A 22,787-nucleotide genomic window follows, 5' to 3' on the forward strand; every position below is an offset into this window, starting at 1 on the left:
AAAGAATTAATTTTTTTTCTAATGCGAAGATTTCTGTTTAGTATAATTTGTCAAGGGCAAAATGAGGTTTGACTTTAAATTTTTTTTACAAAATTTTCAAATATAGTATTGATTAACTAATTATATATTTACTATCGGTTACGCCCCGAAGAGGCCTCTGGGGGGAACTAAAGATGAAGTTATTCCCCACTTTCAATTTTAGTTTTATAGTCCTTTTTATGGGCGATTTATTTGGAAAGGTGGTGGACTGTGGTACCATCCCCTATGTGGACCTATGAGAAGCTATATTGTAAAGTATAACCATATATGTACAGTTTAAGTTGTGGTATGAAAAAAGTAAGGAAAAATGTTTTAATTAAAGTAAAGCAATATTTCCGAGATCTTCAACAAATATGAAAAAGAAATCCAGCGTTATCCTCTCATAAAAGTTGTCTATCTGTCTGTTTGACTGAAGAATCTCTCTAAACGCTGAACCAATATGGTTCTCCTTTACAATATAGCTTCTCATAGGTACTTTATAGTTTAAAACCATTATGGTAGAGGGTACCTTACCCTTCCAGGAGAAATTGTTCCTAGAAAAACATACAATACCCCCCTTTTAAGTGCTCATAGAGGCATCTTTTATAGTTAATATATATATATAGACCTCAAAGACAGGGGCGGAGAAATCAAACAATTATGATAAACAAAAAAATTAGAAATCAACAATTTAGGCTCCTGGCATTAACTGTATGCCTTCTGGTTGTAAGTGCTCTCAGCACTGAACTAAACAAGGAACAAGAATTCCAAAGCTTTATCAAAACTCATGGCAAAGTTTATGCTTCTGAGGATGAACTTCAATATAGAAGGTAATTCAAATTTTCTAATTTAAATAAATAAAGTAAAACTCCTAAATTAAGTCATGAAAGAATTAAAAATTTAGCGCTGAATTTTGAGGATTTTAGTAGCTCGATAATCCTAATTTACCATTTCCTTCAATTGCTTTAAACTTTCCTTTTATTATAAACTTTTTAATTAATTGTCTTTATCTTTAGAAGCGCAGCTATTCTAAAACAAGCTGTCAACAATTCTCTACGCAGTCTCATATTTCTGCACTCATTCATATTTCAAATACACCTCATGCATGATTTTCTTTTTCGTCGCTTTCCCATAAAGTACCTGTTGATCACTGAAAGCCACTCCCCGTATTTTTAAAGTAAATTTGAAATAAGGAATGGGTAGTTTTATTCCCTATGCCTATCTACTGCGGGACTACCCAATATATTCAAACCTAACCTACACAAAAGCTATAAATAAATTAAAAACTATGCACTCCTTAGTTTTAATTCATTTAAAAATAAGGGGGAGGGGAATAACCCATATTTTTGTTGTTGAATTACAAAACTTATAAAAATAAGGTCTTTCAACACATCTCCTCAGTTGTGACTGCTATACAAGTACAATTTTTAATGATTCTTATCCTATATTCAATAATATTTTAGATCCGTTTTCCTGATTAACTTTGCTAAAATGGAGGAACATAACAAAAAGTAAGTAAATTCTTCTTGTCTATGCAAAACCTGATAACATAAATTTAATAGGGGTATATAACTTTTCTGTTGGAATAGCGAGTCAGTAAGGAAAGAGGATACTTAAAGAGAATTATACCAAGGAGCCGAAGTCCCGTACTATCAAAACTGGTTTAAATATTATGAGTTTTATTTTATCATGGGTAGAAAATTAAATTGTCTCTGCAATACGAGATTTTTCATTATGGTTCATAACCGGTTTTAATTCAAGGATAATTGATCAATTTCGAAGCCAACCTGTAAATGATATTACGTTAATATTCTACTACAACTATAAATAAATCAAAACCTTTTTATCTAATGTTCTGTAATTGTTGAACACCAACACAATTTTTGCAGGTTCTTCATTACTTTTATATTCCAGGTACGCTGCTGGCGAAGTAACCTGGTGGATGAAGGTGACCCCAGACATGGACCTTACTGTACAAGAGTGGACTGAGAAGCGTCTAGGTAGGTACAAAGTCCCCAGCCCCCCCCCCCCCCCCCCAGGTATCTAAAGGTATAAGACAATGGCCGTTAAATTTAGGTAGATGGGTCCAGGGTTAGACTCTAAACTATAGTCTTAACTAGTAGGAGTCTGACCATTAAAGCTTGTCAGCATAAACATTGATGGCATTATACATATTCTTTAATAGATTGATTGGTAAAAAGAATTGTTTAATAATGATGTTATTTTTAGTAGCAAAGGTACTCTTTAATGATCTTTGTCTTTTTGTCTGCCAATATGGGGAAATGTTATTTTCTTGGCTGTTATTGCCTATGCTTTGAATGTTTCTTCTATAATGATTGTTAGTGTTAGTAAATACTTCTGTTGTATTATGGCAGGTGTTACACTTTTTATTTAGGTGGTGTTCCCTCAATTGACCCAAATACTGAGCTGACGGACACTATTTCTCCCGAAGTCACGGAATTTTTGGCCAAACAGGAAAAAAGCTTTAAAAAAAAGCTTTGACAGAAAATTGTTGAAATTTTAATTATATCATAATCAAATATACAAAATCATATTTAATTTAATTATTTATTAGATTTTTAAATTCAGGACTTTAACCTTTGTGTCAATTGTAAATGTCATTTTTATTTGTTTTTAAGGATAAATTTACAAGAGGGATTGAGTTAGAAATCCTTAAAAGATAAGAATAAATTATCATATCACTGTACAAAAAAAATAATTTATCTATGTGTATTATAATTTACAAATGAAATAATCCTATTATATAAAAAAGTAAGCTTATTTTTACTGTAGTGAAGAATCCTTCTAATTGCTGAACCGATAAGGTTCTTCTTTACAATGAAGCTTCTTATAGGTCCAGGGAAGGTGTTTAACTTTTCTGGGGGAAGGTATCTCAACCTTTCCAATACAAAATGACCCAAGAATTTTTTTTTTAACTTTTTCTTTTTTAAACTCAAATTGAAAATGAGATGGGGAGGGGGATCGTTTTTTCTCTCTCCCATTTGAAATAGCCCTAGAAGCTTCTAGGGCTGTAGCCGCTAGTAATTTAAAACATTATACATATAGTCCAGACTTGCAAACACTAATAATCAAAGCTTTCCACATCAGGGACCTCCCTCAAAAGAATGGAACTGGGTTTCTGCAGGGAAAGTGAGCCCAGTGAAGAACCAGGCCCAATGTGGCAGCTGTGCCTGTTTTGCTGCCACTGCTGCAATTGAATCCTGCTTCATGATCTCTGTAAGTTTTAATTTGCTTGTATTTTAGGTTTGACATTATTAGTTAAAGTGTAAAGTAGTTCTTATAAGAGTGTGTTGCAAAATTTCCAAAAAATATTAAGCTTTAGTCCCTTCTTATACTGTTAAGTCTATCATTTTAGGTCATAAATTTATGTACTTTTTAAACAAAAACTGTAATATTTTTTGTTGTTTTATTAATTGCGAAAATAAGCTATTAATCATTAAATTCTAAATACTATAAGTGGGGTAAAATTGCTTTCAAAAAAGTTCTCATAAAAAAAAACTATATTACCTTTTTTTGTTGCTAAATTTAATTTCAGTCTTTACTCTTTATTGATCAGATGCATGATTATGTACTACTCATTAAGTCCTAGAAAACTTAAAGTCATGATATGACCGGCTTTAAGTCAGTTCTATTACACTAGACTACAGTTCTACAATGAAATGAGCATCTGGTCACTTGTTTGAACAGATTATTATAATGGCATTGAATAACCATAATCAATCAATTATATTCTTAACTTGACAAAAACAAAATATATCTATCTGTTTAGGCTAATGATATGGCAGCTGGAGATTTGTCTGAACAACATTTGCTTGACTGTGCCTATGGTTATCAAGTTGTTGATGATGTGTAAGTTATTTCAAACTACGTGAGTGCACTATCTAGTGTTATTTAGTGGATTTGTAAATTTTCCAGTAAATTTCAGTTATGCCTATTCAATATCAGCTGATAAATATGATCTGAAAAACAAATTTTCTCAAATTTGGTTACAACTAGCTATACAGGCAAACTGATGAACCATCATGATCATGACAGACAGACCAAACAAGCAAGTTAGTCATAACGAATTTACGAAAATGCCTATTGTATTGTCAGAAGAATCATCAACAATAATATGACAGTCTAATAGCTGAGTAAAACAAACTTCCTTATTTAAATCTTATCTAGTTTATTGCATTACCAACAGACAAATAGATTAAACAAGTTTTGAATAAATACTTTTTGTCAGAGGAATCTTCCTAAAATTACAGACCTCAATATTAAATAGAGACAAGAGACAGACACAAACAGATTGGCAGACAGACAATTGGAATTATATACTAGGCTAAATGAGTAATCACCCAGTTCTATTGACCAAAATGATGAATTTTCCTAATTTAGTGGAACATGGGGTGCATCTGGGTGTGATGGTGCTTGGCCAAATGTCTACATGGATTACATTAAGGTTAGTTAACATATTAAAGGTTCACATACAGAAAAATTATAAAAAGGAGTTTTTTGTTATCAGAAACAATTTAGAATGATTATAGATAACATTGTTTGGTTCTGAAAATAATGTAGAATATAAGTGGATATTTTGACAAGAACAAAATTGTCTTCAGTATAGGTTGTAATTACTCCTGTCATTTATCTGGTTTCGCTTTATTAGAGTATATGATAATCTGTTGTAAGTTTCAAATAATAATAAATCTATTTGCAGGGAGCCTGGAACCATGAGGAATCTTCATATCCTTACACTTCTGGAGATTCTGGAGTTCATGGAGCTTGCAAGTAAGACACAATTTTTCATATCACCTAGATTGTTAAATTTACCTAATGTCATGTAAAGAAATTCTATGTGTCTTACAATATCATAATAATCATTTCTCACGTCGTATTATAAACAGCTATCTGCGGATATAAAAATGTGCAATTATAAGAAGAAAAAAAGTTTTTTAGCCCTGAGATGCTAAAGGCATGGGCTAAAAAAACTGATTTTAATCTTATGATTGTACATTTTATATTCATAGAAAACTTGATATAATATGATGCTAGACAAAAAATTTAATATGAATGAGAACTGGTTTTAATCCACTGCACTGGATAGTATTCTATAATCTTTGCATGTAAAAATTAGTGAATCTAAAAGATAATTATACATTGATAATAAATTTATCTAGATCTGATGACTATGGTATGCACACCAAGGCCTATGTGACAGGTTTACAGAATCAATGGGGTGCAAATGAGGCCAACCTGGAAAGACTTCTGCAGATGGGTCCTGTTGCTACTGATATCAAGGTTTGTTGGCTTGGACTAGTGTAACTACTAATCTAATCTATCCTTGGTAGTGATAACAGGATAGGATATAAGTTATCTAAAATGTAAATAGTCATTTTACTAGTTTCACAATCAGAATTGCAAGATAAAATATAGGTAATAAGCAGTTAAACAACTTAATAATTTGACTGTTTGACTTTAATTATACAAATAGGAATACCATAGGGGGGGGGGGGGCAGGTGGGGGGGTGGTAATACATTCAATCTCTCAAATAAAGAATAAAATCTTGCTCCATCCAATAAATATTTTACACATATGAAAAATGTTTGGAGAAATTTCTTGCTTTTTATGTTTAGGCTACTGATGGTTGGCAAATGTATGGTGGTGGTGTTCTGTATGACCAGCAATGTTGTGATGCTGTCAATGATCCTGCATGTAGGTAAGGTTCAACCAGAGGCGAATTCTTTTTTAAAAACTCTGGCCTCACTAAAATTTTAGTGAGGCAAATTTTTGCATTATGAATTGATTTTTTTTCATGCAATATAAAGCCTCATTTAATGTCACATATTCCTCTTTCATTATGATACTGGAGGTTGTGTAGTTCTTATCAAATCTGTTTATATGATCAATGTCAATTAATCCTATGATTTTTGAGTTTTTTTTTGAATGATCAATTTCTTTCAATGTAATCATACAATATATATGATTACAACAGGATTAATTAACAGTTTTTGTTTACAGTTGAAACAAATCAGATTTAGTTTCTTGTTTGTAATTTTAATTATTCTAATAACTTATTATTCAATATTATTCAGATGGCAGATCAACCATGCTGTAACTGTTGTTGGTTATGGAAACGAAGGTGGTTGGGATTACTGGCTCATCAAGAACTCCTGGGGAACATGGTAATATAAATTTGTTTAATCCTCTATAGTTATACATGAAAAAAATCAATTTCAAAATCAAAATCTATCATAAAATGTAGACTTGTTCTAATGAGTTTTTAAAAATTGGTTAAATTAAAAATTTATTAAACAGTATGACACTAAAGACATTGAAATAGTATATATAATTTAAAAAGCTATTAATCCATCTCAACCCAAAGCTACTTTATCAAACTAACAATGTACTGGCTAAATATACATTTCAATAACTAATGTTTTCATTCTCATCGTCCTCTAAATTAAGGAGAAAATACAAATCAGTAAATAATACAGACAAAAGTCTATTTTTAAGAATATTTAAACATCAAGCATAATACAATTTGGGTTGAAGAATATTATTTTAAAAGATAAATGAAAACTTTACTATTTAGGTGGGGAGAGAGTGGTTATATCAAACTGTACAAGGGAACTGGACACTGTGGTGTTGCCTACTCCCAGCAAGCTCTTCCAACTTGTGCTGTTGGATATCCTTGAATGTTGTAATATAGTCTTGGAAGAATTTGAATAAATTGATTGCAATCTTATATATTGTGTTTTGTTATTGATATCCTAATATATAAAGTATTAGCTTTTTTGTCTGTTAAAGTATTTTGCTCACTGCTAATCCGATTTGGCTTTCCTTTACAGTGAAGCTTCTTATTACGGAAAAATTTTTACCATTTTGGTGGAGGGTTTCTCCACTCTCAGAATAAAGATCTCTCCATAAAAAATGAAATTAAAATAAAAGGTTGGTCGATTTCCCCTCTCCCTTATTGCCCAAAGACATTTCTAGGGATAAAGTCCCACTAGTGAATCCATAGTTTTATATTATCATCTGTGGAAAAAAGTAAATCTGTAGTTTTTTAGTAGTAAAGCAGCTAAATGATCTTTTAGATCCATATATATGTGGTACTACGTCAAACACTAGATACGTCAAACAGTAGATGCAACAAATGGTAGACAGACAAACAATAGATGCGTCAAACACTAGACTACGACAAACAGTAGAATTTTCAATTTCGCGACAAACAGTAGAATTTTTAAAGTGCGACAAACACTAGAAGCGACATATGCTAGAATTTAAACTTTATTTAAACTATAAAAATATTCATAGATTTTTTTGTTCATAAATACTAAATTTATATTACTATCAATGCAGGGATCTAAAGGGATAAGATAGTGGCCGAAAATCTATGAACATCCAATATAGCGTAAAATTAGTGGTTGAAACGTTTGAACACTCAACTTATTAAACCAACCAATCAAAATTCATTAAAGTACCAAAAGTTGCTTAGCTAACGAATAAGAAACTTTTTTATTAAACTGTTTACCCCATTTTTTATCTTAGTATTTAAAAAAAAATTTGGGCGGGGGATTTTTTTCTAGGGGCGAAATATCTTGGTAGGGCGGTGGTAGTCTCCCCAAAAATAATTATAAACCTTTTCAGGACGTATGAGAAGCTACCCTGTTAAGGAGAACTCAGTCGGTTCAGCGGTTAACGAGATCTTTTGGTACAGACAAACACACATCATTTTACTTTATTATAAGGATCAATTCTAGCGTTTGTCGTATCTATTGTTTGTCGCCTTTAGAAAAAATCTAGTGTTTGTCATATTCTAGCGTTTGTCGTATTCTAGCGTTTGTCGTATCTAGCGTATGTCGTGTCTAGTGTTTGTCTGTCTAGCTTTTGTCGCATCTACTGTTTGATGTATCTAGGGTTTGACGTAGTACCATATATGTTTATGTCCATCTGAAATGTTTAGAGGAAAATGTGACTTCTAATCCCTGTTTAAGTCTGATTTTTAAGGAAATACCTTGGCCAATAAGAATTCTGGATCTTTTGTCCATCATGCAACCTCCTAGTAAAGCTCTGAAGGCCATCAGATTTTTTAGTAGCGAAGCTACTCTATAATTCACTTTGTCCGTCCGTCAGTCCGTCAGTCAGTCAGTCCGTCAGTCCGTCAGTCCGTAACGCTATGGGGGAAATGGGATTTACTCAGCTCCTATAAAAGATAGAATGCTGAAATTTTTTGACAACATTCCCATCATTAAGGAGCACAATTGACTATAAAACATCATTGGCGTTCGGACCGATTTTTAGCAGGTTTTAGGCTATTTTTATATTTTTCACATTTTTCTCCATATCTTCAGTGTTTATGGTCCGATTTTCAAAATTTTTTCAGTTACAGATATCAAAAATAAATTTCCCGTCGTTTAAAGGAACAACCATGAAGGCCAGACTGCCTTTTTAGCAGGTTTTAGGCTATTTTTATATTTTTCACATTTTTCTCCATATCTTCAGTGTTTATGGTCCGATTTTCAAAATTTTTTCAGTTATAGATATCAAAATTAAATATCCGTCTTTTAAAGAAAACAACCATGACGGCCAGACTGCCTTTTTAGCAGGTTTTAGGCTGTTTTTTATATATTTAACATTTTTCTCCATATCTTCAGTGTTTATAGTCCGATTTTCAAAATTTTTCAGTTTTATATATCAAAATTAAATTTCCCGTCTTTTAAACAAAATAACCATGACGGCCAGACTGCCTTTTTAGCAGGTTTTAGGCTATTTTTATATATTTAACACTTTTTTCCATATCTTCAGTGTAAATGGTCCAATTTTCCAAATTTTTTAAGTTAAGGATTTAAAAATTTAATTTTTTGTCGTTTTAATAAAACAACTATGACGGCCAGACTGCCTTTTATCAGGTTTTTGGCTAATTTTATATGTTTTACATATTTCCCCATATCTTTGTATATTTTGATGCAATTTTCAAACTTTTATGGGATATCTGTATCAAAATAATTTTACCCATTATAATTTTCTTTGACCATCGTCATCATGCAAAATAAAACAAGGTTTCATGTTTATTTTATCCAATAAATCTATTCTTGATTTTAGTAAAAACCTTTTAAATCTACGTATTCCAATCGACGATTTTTTGTGCTTCGCTACTTATGGATGTTGTCATCCTTGTTAAAGGAATTATTTGATAAAATTAGACAGTAGAATTGTACACTACTATTTTTAAAAGCGAAGCTTTTCTATTATTAGGGTCGGTCCGTCCGTCCGTCCGTACGTCCGTCCGAGATAGATAGCTTTTATTCGTTAATTTAGGCATGTTAGAATTGTCCTATCGATTTCAAACTTTGCATGATGATTTCTGTAGCAGTTGGGTACGATTTAGAAAGCGTAGCAACTCTATAATCATTACCAGAATGTCCGTACGTCCATTTTAAACATGTTGATTTTTCTACTTTTTTAACAACAAATTTTCAAGTGTTTTAATTATCCGTTTGATCTGATTTTTGGTATATTGATTCCTGGGACAACAAAGAAGAATATTATAAGCGAAGCAACTCTATAATCAAGTCCAAAAATGTAAGTATGTCCATGAACATTATCCTGTTTTTAAGCAGTTTTTCAACAAATTTACCTACAATTTTGATTCGACATTTATACATTTATGTTCCGATTTTTCAGTTCAGATACTATACAAGTGTTAATGTCCGTTTGTCCTACCGTTTCAGTGCTTCGCTTTTATGGATGTTGTCATCCTTGTTTTTATATAATTTGTATATTTAATCACCTTGTATATAATATTATCTTTAGTGAAAATATGATTGAGCACAACAAAAGGTAAACTTTTTCAGAAATAACAGTTATAAAATATCATTATAATAACAGAGTGTTTGTCTGTCTTTTTGTCTCTTTTTACTAAAAGATCTAGCCAACCACTGAACCGATACGGCTTTCCTTTACATTGTAGCATTTCGTAGGTCCAGGAAAGTTTTAGAATTATTTTTGAGGAGGGTTCCACCACTCACCCATGAGAAATCACTCCTAGAAAAAAACCTTGCCCCCCCCCCCAAAAAAAAAATCTACCATGATTTTTTAGTAGCGAAGCTACTCTATAATTCACTTTGTCCGTCCGTCAGTCAGTCAGTCAGTCCGTCAGTCCGTAACGCTATGGGGGAAATGGGATTTACTCAGCTCCTATAAAAGATAGAATGCTGAAATTTTTTGCCAACATTCCCATTATTAAGGAGCACAATTAACTATAAAACATCATTTGCGGTCGGACCGACTTTTAGCAGGGTTTAGGCTATTTTTATATTTTTCACATTTTTCTCCATATCTTCAGTGTTAATGGTCCGATTTTCAAAATTTTTTCAGTTACAGATATCAAAATTAAATTTCCTGTCATTTAAAGAAACAATCATGAAGGCCAGACTGCCTTTTTAGAAGGTTTTAGGCTATTTTTATATTTTTCACATTTTTCTCCATATCTTCAGTGTATGGTCCGATTTTCAAAGTTTTTTCAGTTATAGATATCAAAATTAAATTTCCCGTCTTTTAAAGAAGACAACCATGACGGCCAGACTGCCTTTTCAGCAGGTTTTAGGCTGTTTTTTATATTTTTAACATTTTTCTCCATATCTTCAGTGTTTATAGTCCGATTTTCAAATTTTTTTTCAGTTGTAGATATCAAAATTAAATTTCCCGTCTTTAAAGGAAATAACCATGACGGGCAGACTGCCTTTTTAACAGGTTTTAGGCTATTTATACATATATATAACACTTTTTTCCATATCTTCAGTGTATATGGTCCGATTTTCCAAATTTTTAAAGATTTTAAGGATTTAAAAATAAATTTTTTTGTCGTTTTAAGAAAACAACCATGGCGGCCAGACTGCCTTTTATCAGGTTTTTGGCTATTTTTATATGTTTTACATATTTCCCAAGATCTCTGTTTATTTTGATCCAATTTTCAAACTTTTATGGGATATCAGTATCAAAATAATTTTTCCCATTGTTATGAGCATCTTTAATATAATTTACTTTGACCATCGTCATCATACAAAATAAAACAAGGTTTCATATTTATTTTATCCAATAAATCTATTCTTGGTTTTAGTAAAAACCTTTTAAATCTACCTGTACGTATTCCCATCTACGATTTTTTGTGCTTCGCTACTTATGGATGTTGTCATCCTTGTTTTCTTTCTAATTAAATCTAATTTTAAAAAAATCATATTATCAAATTCAACTTCCCCCTCCTGAAGTGCCCCTAGAAGCCTCTAGAGACATAGCTACTAGTATATAACAATAATATCATTAAAATAAATTTTCAACAACAAATATCTAAGAATTTCAGGTATAATACTGGTGAGGTATCCTGGTGGATGAAGGTGACTGAAGACATGGATCTTACTTTGCAGGAAATGAATGAAAAATTTGGTGGTAATGAATTTGTTTGTACTTATTAGTTATTTCTATAAGTTATAAAAATGAGTTATTATTTGCAGGATAGTTTTACAATCTTTTATTATACAAAGAAATTTTATTTTATAAACAGCATTTTATTTTAGTGGGTATACCCCCCATGGATCAAAACAAAAGGGATACCCTGTTACCTGAGATTAATGAGAAGATTACAAAACAGGGATTTATCATATTTCATTATAGACAGTCTTCCATGGATAGTAAAATATAAAAGATTAGGAATAATCCCAGTTTTAATACCTCTTAGTAGACCAAGGCTCCGGTCGCTATGTACCTATGTAATGATTTAAAAAAAAAATTGTTAAAAGTTCTTTATAAATAGTTAAGAAATTAGATTTTTTTGCTGTAGCAGAAGTCGATCAGATTCTGAGACATTATGGAAATAATATTATTGGTTCATTATTATAAAACATTCATCTAAAATTTTTGATTTGATAATAAAATTGGAAATCTTCAATTATATTATATATCTAAAAGAAATATTAAACTTTACTAATTTTTAGGGAGAATTACCTCAGGAGTTAAATTGGGTCACTGCTGGCAAGGTTAGCCCAATCAAAAACCAGGTAAAGTAATTGACAATATATCCTTTATGTCTAATTATAACATTATCTGTTATAAGAAACCTCTTCTGAACTGTCAAAAAATTTACTGATTATTAATTTAATTAATTGTCAATCAAGAATTGCTATACTTAGATTCATTTCTATTGGATTAAAAGATGTATCTTTTTATAAAATTGACCATTGTTCACAAAAAAAAGACATAGAATTTATCCTAATTTTGTCAGCTTGGTCCAGGAATATAATCTTAAATAGAATTTTTTATTTTCTAATGCAATACATATTCAAATTGTCAGGGTTACTGTGGTAGCTCCCCCTGTTTAGCTGCTTCTGGCACTATTGAATCTTGCTTCATGATACTGGTAAGTGATACAATACTATTTTTTCTTGAACCTTGTTTAAAAAATTGGACCACATAAGTAAGTGATCAAATGATTATTATTTTTAATAAAACTAGCTTGAGGAGTATCATATTATAATTCTCAATCTTATTTTTTAGAACAATGATACTGACGCTGTTTTATCTGACCAACATTTGCTTGACTGTGCTTATGGCTATGAATATGTAGATCCTGAGTAAGTCTTTTAATCAATACATTTTTTAGTCAAATATCTTGTGATTTAAAAAAAGAAACCACTGTGATGTGCTATCTAAATATAACACAAAGTAGCTTGATGTCTGTTCGTCCGTCCGTCCCTTAAAATCTCGGTAAGCATTGAACCAATTGGATTCTACTCTTCAGGGAATTTACCTACTGGTCCTGTGGTGGTTTTAGGCTATTTTCTTGGGGGGTGGGACACCCCCAACCTCCAAAAATCAAACAAAAATCCCAAACTCCTTTTTTTTAGGAGCAGTTGGCTTTAGCAGTAGTTAGTATGTAGCAGTGCCTATTTTTTTTTAACAAATTCTATATAGGAGGGTTGACTTCCCCTTACCTAGAGACTAGGGGCAAAGCAACATAAAACAACAACCTATTAATTGCCTAATCTTTTAAATCTTATGTGGTATTCGGCAACCGTGAGCCATGTCTATGGCACCCCTGATCTGGGGTTCGGTGGAGGGTCAATGGCCCTCCCCCGAGTCCTGGGGAAGGGGTCTAGTGACCCCCTCCCTACGCTTAGAATTAATGATTTGAATCTGTCATGTTTATTATGGTTAACTGTATTCTTAATTCTCCCCCACCCTTTCCAGGGATGGGGGAATCATTATTGCCCAAACTGACCATTGTATATGTATTATTTATGCTTTTATGTTATGATTATTTATTCCTATCCATGTAATTATTGTTTGTTGTATATATCTGCAGTATCTCTTAACCCTTCAATAAAGTGACAACTGAAAGTAGATGTTGATCATTATCTAGTGAAAGCTAGAGAAGCGTAGCTTCTCTATAGTAAGGTGTCCACGTCTGTCACACTGCCGTAATCTAATTGAACTCCGGTGTCTGCCATTGATCCTCGGCGGATACCACAACTTTGGTGACAGCTGTGTGAGATTACGGCGAACCACAAGTGTAGAGCAGACGCGCATCTGAGGCTAAGGTACTCCCAGCAGTGAATCTGGCAAAACTGACGCAAGCAACCTGAATTACCCACCCTGGACAGCAAAGTTTAACTCTGCATCCGGCAGTTGTGGAAGCAAAACAGCGAAATCTGACGAATAACCGCGAGCAGCGCTGATATCTAACGGAGAATTGAGCGCCAAAAGGGCTGAAACAGGCCTGCGGACCGGCTGAAACAAGCCAAATACGTGTAGACGGCTGAAAATAGGCCAACTTTACTGCAAGAAATAGCAGGATCCGAACCAGTGGCGCTAGCAGGACGGGACATTCCCTGCCGCCGATAGGCTGAAACATGCCACATAGCTGCAAGCTGCGAGCTAACATACGGGTGTAGTGCACCAGAACAGAGAAAAACTACGTCAACCCCGAGTATCCTGAGAAGCTACAACGCAGCCACCCATCTAGAAGACAGATATTATATCACATTTGCAGGGATTACCACCCTAATGTGATGACCAAACAATAGATTTATGAGCAAAGCTTGGCAAACAAATTGTTGTGTTGTGATAAATCTAAGAATAGAACAGGCTTGGATTACTGTTTATTGTGATAACAGCTAAAAATAGAACAGAGTTGGTCAACAAATCTGTTATGCAATTGTGATAAGGACAGCAATAAAAGTTAGATGTAATATAATCAAAACAATCTCAAGCCCACAGCACAATAACAAATACACCCCTTATTCCAAGGGAAGGGGAGGGGGCCCCTCTCCATTTGAAGACAAATACAATCAGGGTTATATAACAGATAAGCCTAAGATTAAGAAGCAGAGGCCCCATTACACCAGCACACAGTTACCCCCTCCCTCACAGTGGGAACGGACGGAGTTACCCCCGTCCCCTCACGCGCTTCCCCCTTCCTACCCACACTAGGCTAAGTCCGTCTGTAGTGTGGAGCTAGCGATCGGATATACAGAGCGCCATTCACGGGTAGCGCAACAAAGTGCGGAAAACATCATAAATCCAACGGACGAAGCGGACCAATGAGGGAGCGAGCTGAGGGGTGAGAGCGCGTTTTCCCCGTGTGCGCGGATTTGACGGCGCGAACGCGCGTTACAAGGACAGAAGATTCCACGCACACACACACACACACACACACACACACACTTTCACACCAGAGCAGAGCTACTCCATAGCATCTAACAGGGGTATTTTTAGCAAATAAAGAATTGCAAGTTTCTTCCTCCTAGCTCTAGTGTGATAAGGGAAAACCCAATCAGTTCCTGACAGCAGTTCAGACCCTCAACATCTATCTACCTCAACACCTAACTATTGATAAGTACAGCTAAGTTATACCTTTGCAACTAAAACTCCCAACCTAGTGATACAAACAGTGTTGGCTGTTAGGCTAGGAAGCCTCAAGTGACAACCCATTCATTGTAGTCCTGTATAGCTTTGTGCCCGCCGTTTCACCGTTGACCTAATGGACCAGCATCAAGTCCCAGGAGGTGACCAAGCCCCAGGATGGCTCCAGGATGACCCTCAGCCGGCCCCAGCCGAGTACCGCAAGCTGATGCTGAGCAATCTGCCGGAGTATAGAGGGCCGCCCAAGCAGTCCTGGTCGGCACATATCCGCCGACTGGAGATGTCATGGGCGGCTTACCGCGTGCCACCTCATGATTCCCTCAACCGCCGCAACGCCCTACTACTGTCATTGGTAGGGCAAGCGGCGGAAATGGCGTCCCATCTGTTTGGCGAGGCAGGCCAAGCCTTGACCTACGAGCAGGTCAAGACCGAGTGTGAATTGTTATTTCGCCCTGCTTTTGAGTCCCAAACGCTTAAACAAGCGTTTAGGGACTACAAGCAACACTCGACAGAACCTATACAGGCGTACATATCAACAAAGTGCGCCTTGTATAGGGACGCCTACAATCATGAGGATCTTGAATTGTTGGTGGACGAATTAAACCGTGGAATTCGTAACGCCAATGTAAAACGCCTCATGATGAACCATGAAATTGCGAGTGTACCTGAGTACACTCGCAAGGCCATGTTCACCGTGACCATGGTTACTAAGCAGCTGAAGGAAGGTGTGTGCTTAGTGGACTCGACCGACGGGCTGACTGGATCTGCCTGCATCCAGTTGCCCCAATATGACGAGTCGGAGCCAATGGAGATTGGCTCCTTGGCTCCGGGTCTCCACCAGATGGGGAAGGTCGCTCCAGATGACAAGGTTCCAGGCCGCTGCTACCGCTGCCAGGGGAGAGGCCACCGAGCTCGAGACTGTCCAACGCCTGTGGAAGTTAGCCTAGAGGAGAGGCGCACCCAGCCACGCCGTGACCATTCTGCCAAGTGTGAGCGTTGCCACTATGACGGCCACACGGCGGCCGAGTGTAGAGCTGACTGGGCCCAGGTAGCCAGCCGCAGGCGCACCGCCGACAAAGGTGCCCCTCCAGGGAAGCCCAGCAGAGTGGCCCATATGGAAGGGAGCGCGCCCCCAGCACCACCACCGCAAGCAGCCGCCTCCAGAGCTGCGGACCGAGCCGATGGGATGCCGCAGTTCGGGACTGTCCCAGCTAGGATCAACGTACTGGGCGGCGCGGCTGAACCCAACCGGGTTGGCCTAGGCTTCAGTCTTAACCATCTGGGGCCAGAGCTGATACAGCCCAACAACATAGCCGAGCCAGAGGTGCTGAGGCCCCAGCCTTTCAGCCTCAACATGATGGAACCTGCCCGACTGAGCCTACCCAGCAAGAGTGGAGGGGCGCTGCCCAGCGTCCCTGAGACGGTGTATGGGGAGGCCCTGGCAGCCGCTGAACGAGAGAGGCAGGAGGTGCTAGCCAGCACCTCTGCATCGATGTATGGGACGCCACCCGGCGTCGCCACCTGGGATGAGGGGGGGGTGCTATCCAGCGCCTCCCACCGTGTGCCTGGGGCGACAACCGTCGCCGCCACCGAGATACCTGGATCCTGGAACGAGCCAGCCTCCAACCTGATGTCTGGGGCGACAACCGTCGCCGCCACCGAGAGACCTGAGTCCTGGAACGAGCCAGCGGTCCCAGAGGAAGGGGTGACACCCGTCACCCCCAGCCAGCCAGCGCCACCAGCCTGCAGGGAGAGCCCAGCTACAATCCAGCCAGCGCCACCAGCCTGCAGGGAGAGTCCAGCTACATGCCATCCAGAGCTCTCTACCAGCCAAGGGAACCCAGCGGCTCACCATCAGGATAAGTTGAATTTGTTAAATGTATTGAATCCAAAACCTTGTAAACACCCAGCCTTGCCTGTGCCCCCTGCACTTGAGGCTGGGGAGATTGAAAATTGGGAAAATAAGGGCTTGCCTGTGCCACATGCACCTGAGTTCCTAGGGCAGGGGAGGGCATTGAGTAAGGGCGAGCCTGTGCCACATGCACTTCAGCCCCATGCCACTGGGCATGCCTTGGACCAGGGAAGGGAGCATTTAGGGCTAGGGGAGCCGACACCCAGGCAAGTGCCAGTCGCTTGCCAGTCTGTCATTGGGGAGGGTATCGGGGTGCCTCGGCCGCATACAGATAACGCTCAATGGAAATTTGTGTCTAGCCAGGAGCAGCCCAGCCGTGTCCAGCCCCAAGAAGCAGCCGTGACCAGAGCCGGAGATCCCCAGCCGCGTGCACGAGGAAGATGGTTACCTGGAAGCCTCTCCCATTGGTGGATGGTCCTGTGGGGCCTCCTGCTGGCAGCCGTGTGGCCTACAACCAGCTACGTCCTGGTGGGGTGGGACTGTGCCAACCCCACCCATGTCACGTCTTACAACAAAGAAAAGATGTGTGACACGGAGCCCCTACACCAGGAGGTGCCCCTGGGCCACGACATCCACGTCCTGCAGCAAGTCAAGGTGAGGGAAACCACTGGGTTCAGCTGTCAGCTCACCGTGTCCCAGTGGACATTCAGGTGTGGGGTATGGGGTCACCTCAAGGTGACCTCGGTCCCCACCCTCATGAGGCCAACCAAGATAGACCCAGAAGCGTGCCGAGACCTGGCCAGGAACCGAGTATACACGTTGCCAGGCAAGACCCAGCCACTGACGTTCCAGCTGAACCACCCCCTGTTCTTCACCGTTGATGTAGTGGGCGCCCTCGTCAACAGCCCCGAGGGGGTGGGTTGCGAGGGGGAGGACGTCCACTTTGAGGGCCAGCTCTACCGCAATGAATTAGTGCTCCAGGAGCGGCGGCTGCTGGTCAAGGAGGAGACCTATGTGGTGGAGGATGGACGGGTGGAGTCCCAGTCTGACCACCTGACCCTCGATTGTCCCCATTCAGAGCTGTCCTGTATCACTGGGGAAGCAACCTACGTGTGGGACCACCTGGGAAGAGATTGCCCCTTGAGGCTGATCCGCAGCCTCCAGCCCAGCCTGGTGAGGGATGCATATCTGGTTGACCATCAGGCCCAGTTTTTCATCAACATGACCAGCCCCACCTCAATTGTGAACTGCGACTTCGAGGCCCATGCCACCAACCATCCAGCGCTGTTTGTGGCAGCTGACCCAGCCGCGGCTGCGCTGCCCCGAGTGTCGGCCAGGGATGTTGACGTTCCCCTCCAAGCACAGATCCATGCAGGTTATATTGGATTCACCCTGGAAACCCGCATGAGGAGCACTGCAGCAGAAGAAGTAGCGGCCAACTGCTGGAAGCTCCAGCAACTAGATCCGGCCCACCCGGTGCGTGTCCAGGGGAGCACGTTCTCGGTACTGAGGGGAGACATCCTGCTGCAGCTGACCTGCCAAAGGCACAAGTATGTTGTCCGCGAACACAAGGAGTGTTGGGACAAAGTGCCAGTGGAGCCCACAGGTTTTGTAGACGCCGTGACGCGGGTATACAGTGAGCACGCCACCAAGATTCCCTGTTCCTCCACCTACCCCCTGACTGTGCACGCAGAGGAAGGCTGGATAGAGTTAACCCCTGCTCCCAAGAAAAGGCCACCCCCGCTGGATACGCCTAAGCAGTTGTTGACAGACCCCTTAGATGACTTCAGTTCAGGTGGTTTGTATTCGCAGGCTGAGTTGAACGACTGGCAACAACTGCTGGCGTTCCCAGCATACAAGAGTGCCATGCTGACCGGCCTATCCTATGGCTCCTGCGTTCAGCAAGGCAGCTGTTCGGCCACAGGAGACCATGGGATAGTGTCCTACAACATTGACCGACTGGCGGAGGAAGGAGAGGCAGCCCTGGATGTCTGGGCAGGATTTAGACAAGCCATCCACGAGTGGGGAGATGGCGCCGCCATCTTGTGCTTGCTGCTGCTGATCCTCAAACTGCTGGGGGACCTCACCATCATTTCTCTGGCAGCAGCACAAGGAGGAGTCCGGGCAGCCCTGAATGCGATATCACAAGTGTTCCTGTACCACCCAGCCTTGTATAAGAAGGCGATGGCTAGAGCCAGGCTCAACCATGCCAAGTCCCGGGACTTTTCAGTGGACTGGGATGCCATTCCCATCGGCAGGGAAGCCGCCGAGGAAATGGTGTCTATGAAATCAACGGACAGCGGGCATGACCGCCCAGGTAGACCAGGACCGCCTTCTGGCAGGCCCCGCGGCCCCTCAGGAGGACAGGCCGCTGCTCAGACACTCAACCTGGCAGCCAGTGCCCCAGCCGCTGCCAACAACAACCCGCAGGTCCCACTGCTGACCGTCCCAGCAACAAATGTGCCACCACCAAACCTGATACCTGCCGGCGCTGACCAACGTATCCAACCCAAGGCAGCCTCTGCCTTCTATCCCACATTGGGGGCCCATCAACCCTAAGAAGATACTCACCACTAGGATTCCATTGAATCATTATCGTTTGTATATATTTTTAGCCCTAAGGAGCGATCCGAAGGCCTCAACCACTGTCGGAAGTCTGGTAGGGAAACCATCTCCCAGCCTTCCGAGGGGAGAGTTGTGGTATTCGGCAACCGTGAGCCATGTCTATGGCACCCCTGATCTGGGGTTCGGTGGAGGGTCAATGGCCCTCCCCCGAGTCCTGGGGAAGGGGTCTAGTGACCCCCTCCCTACGCTTAGAATTAATGATTTGAATCTGTCATGTTTATTATGGTTAACTGTATTCTTAATTCTCCCCCACCCTTTCCAGGGATGGGGGAATCATTATTGCCCAAACTGACCATTGTATATGTATTATTTATGCTTTTATGTTATGATTATTTATTCCTATCCATGTAATTATTGTTTGTTGTATATATCTGCAGTATCTCTTAACCCTTCAATAAAGTGACAACTGAAAGTAGATGTTGATCATTATCTAGTGAAAGCTAGAGAAGCGTAGCTTCTCTATAGTAAGGTGTCCACGTCTGTCACACTGCCGTAATCTAATTGAACTCCGGTGTCTGCCATTGATCCTCGGCGGATACCACACTTAAACTACATGGCAAGCGCTGTGATTATGATGTATGCTAATTTTTAAAGTAAGAAAACTTATCAATAACAGAATTTTTGTTACAGTGGGGCATCCTGGAGTACCTATGGATGTCAGGGTGCCTTTCCCCAAGCATTTCTGGATTTCAGTATTCACTATCTCAACCATTATGACTTCTCTTATCCTTACACCTCTGGTAAAGATGGTATTATTGGAGAATGTAGGTGAGTTTAATCTATGCTAAGCTACTGGAGAATAGCTAATCATTCACTTTTGATATCTAGAGAATAGGCCACTTATAATGGGATTCAATACTCTAAAGCTTAACATAGGATCTTCAGTTAACTAAGATTTAACAGAAAACCAACCCTATTATACTTTGATTGCACAACCTTTGTCTAGATGTTTTATTAGTATATATAAAGAGTTAAGTCTGGACCTATGCATTTCCCCAATTCTCACTATAAGGGTCATGTGCCAGACATAGCTGCAGTAGGTACAATTTATAGTCTCTAGTATGTTTAGATGTGGTCCAGACTCAAACTCAACAGAAAGCAGACATTCTGTCATTAAAACCTATATGCTGAGATTCCTATACTTAAGATAACTTTTCAAACAACATAACCATTGATTATTTAACTTTTATTCTCACCAGACCTGATAATGATGGAAAGTACACAAAAGCCAAGGTGACAGGTTTACAAAACCAATATAATGCTGATGAGAAGAATATGATGGCCTTACTTCAACATGGACCTGTTCTAACAAATGTCTATGTAAGTTTTTATTTGCTATTCCATGTAATTTTTTTAGATAAGTAGCAGGATAACTATCTGTACTGAAAAAATCTCACTGTAAACTGGTCTGCTATTGCTCTACTTTAAAGTAAAGCTCATTTTATGTACTTTTATAGCTAGCTGTTGGTATCTCCATCCTACACAGAAAAAGTATCCTTAAATAAATGACTATTCCGGTAATTATTAAAGCAATTTTTAGTATATATAGATCCTGCTAATGGCTAAACCAAACAATTTTCTAGAAGTAAATTTTCTTACAGGTCTAGAGAAGGTTTTATTTCTTTTGCAACCTCCAAAGAGAAATAGCCAATACAATAATTATCCCAACCCTCCAACAAATATATTAAAATATGTATTCTTCAGTGGGTCAACCTCTATTACACCCTTCAGTAAAGTGGTTGGAGTCCTTTATGAGAATTATTTAGACCTCAAATGGAATGTACACTTATGGAGGTGGATTGTAGGTAAGTCATCAATATAAACAAGGATGACAGAATCAATGAGCAGAATAGCAAAAAATATTTTCAAAATATCAAGAAAACTTGCTTTGACTTTAAAAAATAATACGATGCTTTGCTTACACATGATAAGAATGGAATTTCATTATTGGAATCTCTAAAATAAACCAAGAAAATTATGTTTCCACCAAGGACGTCCAAGGGGGAGGGGGGTAATTATCCCCCAAAAAATATTTTTAATTTCCCTCCCCCCCCCCTAACAATATAACAAATAAAAATTTGGCGCATTTTTACTACTAAATATTTTATAGTATTTCCTTATTAGGTAGGTACCTTTTTACATTATTTATCCCTGCCAACAGATTTCAGGGGGGGGGTAATACCCCCCCCCCCCCCAATAAAAAAGCTTGGACGCCCCTGGTTTCCACTGTAAAGATATAAAAAACTCTCATAGCATTACCAACAGACCGATTGGCGGAGTTTTTAGTGAATATTTTACATGCAAAAATTATCATTTTGCAGCTAATTCTAAATAGAAAGCTATATTATTTGTAAAAATCTTTTCTTAAAACAACAAACCTTTTGTATAAAAAAAGTAACCTTGGCTTCTGAAGTTAACCAAAGGACCAAATAAATTTTATTTTAGCTTCCTATTTTAAAATCTACATTCCCCCCCAAATCATTATGGACGGACTGGCTAACAGACAAATGATTTATAGAGCTGAAATGCTACTAACAATGAATGTTTTAGTAACAGAGCCAACCACTCTGTACTAGTAGTTGGATATGGTACAGAGGGTGGAGAAGATTATTGACTCATCAAACAATCATGGGGAACAACGTAGGTATTTTATAGGTTAAAAATCTTTAAAAGAGAGTCCCATCAAATTTTAGCAATTATTATAATTATTATAAAAATAATTAGCTATCTCTTAAATTTATTTCCTTATAATAAAGTAACAGGTGTTTGTTTGTTTGCTTGTACCAAAGAATCTTGCTAACTGCTGAACAAATATGGTTTTTCCTTTTCAATGAAGCTTCTCATGGGTACTGGGAAGGTTACTAACTATTTTAGAGTAGGGTATCCCCACCCTCTCGAGATGAATTACCCCTAGAGGCCTCTAGAGTCGCTCGTTTATTATCATAGTTGCAGTTTATATTACCTTCAAATAAGTGCTAAAAGTGTTATAAAATTTTCTGTCAATTTTATAATATATACATTTAACAGCAAAAATACTTAAAAACTTACTTTATCAGTCTATAAGTCCATCCATACTATTATGGTGGCAATATGATTTCTCAACTGCTATTTAAGATAAACAGCTAATTTCCTCAGTGAAGATACCTATTGCCATAGAGCATCTAGTATACATATACTTTGTCTGGTAGTGTGTCAGTCATGCTAATCTAAATATTTTAATTTATAAATGAAAGGTTTCGTGATTATTAATTATTCTTTTTACTTTTCCTTCCCTTTTCGACCCACTTATCTGTTTGTCCATTCAAGATATTTTTGTGCTTTGCTACTTATTGATGTTGTCATCCTTGTTTATTAGATGGGGTGATGGAGGCT

At 38.6% G+C, this 22,787-nt stretch overlaps 2 protein-coding genes across 2 annotated transcripts; both read left to right on the top strand.

The window, feature by feature from the left end:
* The first annotated feature begins 38 nt into the window (after nt 1-38).
* Nucleotides 39-6,767, top strand: LOC145335179 (crustapain-like). The gene is made up of 13 exons (XM_080180909.1): nt 39-66; nt 714-848; nt 1,482-1,529; nt 1,933-2,018; nt 2,414-2,513; nt 3,090-3,255; nt 3,809-3,888; nt 4,420-4,483; nt 4,739-4,809; nt 5,199-5,319; nt 5,656-5,738; nt 6,115-6,204; nt 6,615-6,767. Exons 1-13 carry the CDS (start codon nt 62-64, stop codon nt 6,715-6,717), a joined length of 1,152 nt encoding a protein of 383 aa, XP_080037035.1. The 5' UTR covers nt 39-61; the 3' UTR covers nt 6,718-6,767.
* Nucleotides 6,768-11,992: 5,225 nt separating this feature from the next.
* On the top strand, nt 11,993-21,220 carry LOC145335180 (uncharacterized). The gene is made up of 6 exons (XM_080180910.1): nt 11,993-12,075; nt 12,369-12,434; nt 12,572-12,648; nt 20,046-20,183; nt 20,615-20,735; nt 21,182-21,220. Exons 2-6 carry the CDS (start codon nt 12,426-12,428, stop codon nt 21,218-21,220), a joined length of 384 nt encoding a protein of 127 aa, XP_080037036.1. The 5' UTR covers nt 11,993-12,075; nt 12,369-12,425.
* Nucleotides 21,221-22,787: the final 1,567 nt, after the last annotated feature.

This window comes from Acartia tonsa, chromosome 13 (genome assembly GCF_053477335.1).
Source record: "Acartia tonsa isolate MP-2025a chromosome 13, ASM5347733v1, whole genome shotgun sequence".
NCBI lineage: Eukaryota > Metazoa > Arthropoda > Copepoda > Calanoida > Acartiidae > Acartia > Acartia tonsa.